Source organism: Dendropsophus ebraccatus, chromosome 7 (genome assembly GCF_027789765.1).
Source record: "Dendropsophus ebraccatus isolate aDenEbr1 chromosome 7, aDenEbr1.pat, whole genome shotgun sequence".
Classification (NCBI taxonomy): Eukaryota; Metazoa; Chordata; class Amphibia; order Anura; family Hylidae; genus Dendropsophus; species Dendropsophus ebraccatus.
Genome location: NC_091460.1, coordinates 115,501,086 through 115,504,998, shown reverse-complemented (window position 1 = coordinate 115,504,998; position 3,913 = coordinate 115,501,086). Strand labels below are relative to the sequence as shown.

General features: G+C 39.1%; 1 protein-coding gene across 1 annotated transcript; it reads left to right on the top strand.

Annotated features, from left to right (window-relative positions):
- The first annotated feature begins 377 nt into the window (after positions 1 to 377).
- Positions 378 to 1,749, top strand: LOC138796986 (C-X-C motif chemokine 10-like). The gene is made up of 4 exons (XM_069976748.1): positions 378 to 454; positions 550 to 673; positions 885 to 968; positions 1,537 to 1,749. Exons 1-4 carry the CDS (start codon positions 394 to 396, stop codon positions 1,571 to 1,573), a joined length of 306 nt encoding a protein of 101 aa, XP_069832849.1. The 5' UTR covers positions 378 to 393; the 3' UTR covers positions 1,574 to 1,749.
- Positions 1,750 to 3,913: the final 2,164 nt, after the last annotated feature.

Genomic DNA, 3,913 nt, shown 5'->3' with positions numbered 1-3,913 from the left:
GCAAAACTACAGCTGACAAAAACAAGGCCTTACACAGCTGCTATAAGTAATACACCATTCATACTACATTGTAATGTAAAATTAAAATATGAAAAAAGCTGCTATGTTAATTTTTTTTTTTTATGTATTTTTATTTTCAATAATCTCTTGCAGGTCAAAATCTTGCAGGTTTTACTATAACCATTGAGTATTATAATAAGCTGGTATTTTCTTTACACTCAGGAGGAAGTGTAACCCTGAATGTTACTTTCTCTTCTCCTAAATTATTATTATGAAAAGTAAATTGAGGCTGTTAGGATTTCCCACTTGTGATGACACAATCCATCCCAGATCTATATATACAGTCGGCTCTTATTCCTTGCTACAGCTCACAAGACACCTAATCCAGTCATTATGGACTGCAAGATTGCTGCCATCATCTGTGCTGTGCTGCTGTCTGCTTCTCTAATACAAGGTACAGTTATAGTAAGCTATATGATTATTTAGCTTTTTCTTTTTTATTATTGCATAGTATTGCCAGATAATAACTTACAACTATCATTTCTTTAGGAGCTGCTATACCTCGAGGGAATCGCTGTATGTGCACAACACTTTCAAAAATTTTCAACATAAAGGCAGTGGAAAAGTTGGAGATTTACCCCAGGAGTTCTAGCTGTGAAAATGTAGAATATGTGTAAGTAGACAGCATATAATACCCATAGAATGGGGGGCCATATTTAATAGGTGAAGACATTTTCAAAAAGCAAGCACACCGTAAAAAAAAGTAATTTTTTTTTCATACCTTCATGGATTTCTTTACCTAATGCAATAAAAAATAGAAGTTCATTAAACATCTATTTGGGACTGAGTATTAACAATGTTTTTTTATGTCTTTCTTTTGACAGTTTAACTGTAAAAAATCGGAGTCGTGGAATATGTGTCAGTCCTGACCTAAAAGAAGTGAGGGCTCTTTTGGGGGGAAAAAATCGGTAGGTGTTACTGCTCTAAAAAATGTGTTGTTTTGTAATAGAACAAAAAGCTTTATCTGCATACCAGGAGTCTGTAGTTTAATGCGTACTCAGTATTGATCTTTCTATAAGTAACATTACACATCATATATCTATCTATAGTATTTGTCCATGTAATATGTATCTATTATCTATCTATCTACCTATCTATTCCAAGATAGTCCACAGCACTCCAAAGTAATAGTGTAGAAAAATGTGATGTGATGTCATAAATGTTATGCTTGAATACAATAGCGGGAGGCCATCGAAACGTCATGTTTGCACATACTGCTTCACTTTAATGCGTTTGGAATGTTTTGCATAATGGAATAAATCCCATTTTTTTACACAATTTCCTTTGGAGTGCTGCGGACTATCTTGGAATATATATCAGCCCTTGGTCTGATCTGCTAGCACCAACTCACTAGCCTTGGTCTGATCCGCTAGCACCAACTCACTAGCCTCTATCTATCTATCTATCTATCTATCTATCTATCTATCTATCTATCTATCTATCTAAATATTCTAACCCACTTATTCATTTCTCTAGACAACTACAGCATATTGAAGTCGTCCGCCACCAATAGATCTGGACATTCACCCCGTGTATATTCTTCATCGTCATTCTTAACTATTATTTCAAATATTTTGTATTTTGTTTACACCATTTGGAAAGAAATTTTTTTTTATTCTAGTACTGGCATAGTTTATTTAAAATCTTGTATGTAAATATATGTGTGTAAATGTAATATAATGTCTATACAATATGTAAATAGTATACACCATACACTGTTTTTCAAATACATTTTATACTAAAATAATTAAAAAAAAAAAAGATTCATTCCAATTCTTTTACTTTTTATTTGTTGCTATTTTTATTTTTTTGGACTTTAAAAAGTAGATAAGGCATTCTGGTTTAATGTTTTTCTAAAATAAACAAAGTTTTGAAATATACTGTCTGCATCATTTATTCATGACTTTACTCTTCAAAAAGCTCATTGTACAGGAACCTTCCTATAGATCAGTGCTTTTCAATTCCAGTCTTCAGGCCTCACCAACAGATCATGTTTTGAGGAATTCCTTGGTATTTCACAGGTGATATAATTACACTCAGTGCATCAAGTATTATCACAGCTGCTTTGTATGAGAAATCCTTAAAGTGACTGTACCACCAGGCCCAGGCACTGGAGGTGCGTTGACCCATCCATAGTGGAAAGAAACTCCAGCCCCTCCATGACGTGACTCCATTAGAATCAATGGAACCCTATCTTAGAGGGGCTGGGGTTTCCTCCCACTAAGGGTGGGTCGGCCCGCCTCCAGTGCTTCAGCCTGGGCCTGGTGGTACAGTCACTTTAAAACATGATCTGTTGTTGAGGCCTGAGGACTGGAATTAAGAAGTACTGTTTTAGAGGCATTGCTAAAGGCCCCCTGGGTCATGCGGCAAAAGTTCAGCTTGGGCCCTGTGATAAAATGCAACAATCTGCCACCACAACAATGGGTGCCAGTGTCAGGGGTACATACTACTCCACAGCTAAGTATTGTAAGACATACTCCATGCAGTAAACAAACCTAGAAATGACAATGTTCAAAAGGGTCATGTCTCAAAACCACACACACATGTTAGGTAGTAATATAATCTATCCTTTAAAGGGGTTATCCAGCGCTACAAAAACATGGCCACTCCCCCCCCCTCTTGTCTCCAGTGCAGGTGCGGTTTGCAATTAAGCTCCATTTACTTTAATGGAACTGAGTTTTAAACCCCACCCAATCTGGAGACAAGAGAGGGGGAAAAGTGGCCGTGTCTTTGTAGCGCTGGATTACACCTTTAAATACTCTAAACACTTTCCACTATGGAATATCCTAGATTTCCCTCATAGTAATTTCAGCCAGCTGCTCGGGTCCTAGAGGATGGGTGGGACTCCTGCATTGTAAGGAGATGGTTAAGGGGGTACGCTGGAGGAGAAAATTGTGTTCAAATAAACTAGTGTCAGAAAGTTATACAGATATGTAAATTACTTCTATTACAAAATCTCAAGTCTTCCAGTACTTATCAGCTGCTGTATGACCTGCAGGAAGTGATGTATTCTTTCCAGTCTGACACAGTGCTCTCTGCTGCCATCTCTGTCCATGACGGGAATTGTCCAAAGGAGGAGAAGTTTTCTATGGGGATTTGTTACTGCTCTGGACAGTTTCTATCATGGACAAAGGTGGCAGCAGAGAGAATTGTTTCAAACTGGAACGAATACATCATTTTCTGCAGGACATACAGCAGCTGGTAAGTACTGGAAGGCTTGGGATTTAGAAGTAAATTACAAATCTGTATGACTTTCCAACGCCAATCTTTTTTTTCCTCAGGAGTACCCCTTTATCTCAAACTCTCAAACTTATTCTCAAATACTTACATAATCCCGCTAACAGATTTTCTATCTTTACCAACAAATAAATACATGTTTTGTAGGCAATCTACCTGTAGGTAACGCACTGCAGGTAATCCCTTAGTAGTAAGTTACCCACATGTAGGCATTACCCCCTCCAGTTCCAACACAGTCCGCAAATGTCTCCTCTTCCCCCTTGCTCTGTGACGTTATTTGAGTGCTAAACCCATTCTCAAGACAGCAGCTTCTTCTGACCACATGCATAACAATGCTTTAACCACCGGAGTGATTGGCAGGGGGAGGAGCCAATGGTCACTGGCGTAGCTATCATGGAGGCAGACTATGCAACTGCTATGGGGCCCGTGGGGCAAAGAGGGCTCAGCAGAGCTTGGCTTGCTTCCATGGTACTAACGGGCAGCCTCTCTGGCATTGGCACTGACCTAACAGCTCACCAGCACCCCACTCCCACCAAACACTGACAGACGTGGTGGCCACTGCGGCCATGATCATCAAACGGCCTAGCACTGGCTTGACAGCTAACCGACTCCCCCC

Bases quoted from the DNA above. Each gene is read 5' to 3' on its own strand.
- LOC138796986 (XM_069976748.1), top strand. From the start codon at position 394: ATGGACTGCAAGATTGCTGCCATCATCTGTGCTGTGCTGCTGTCTGCT. The intron at 455-549 runs GTACAGTTATAG...TCATTTCTTTAG, and splicing joins GTCTGCTTCTCTAATACAAG to GAGCTGCTATACCTCGAGGG. The intron at 674-884 runs GTAAGTAGACAG...TTCTTTTGACAG, and splicing joins TGTGAAAATGTAGAATATGT to TTTAACTGTAAAAAATCGGA.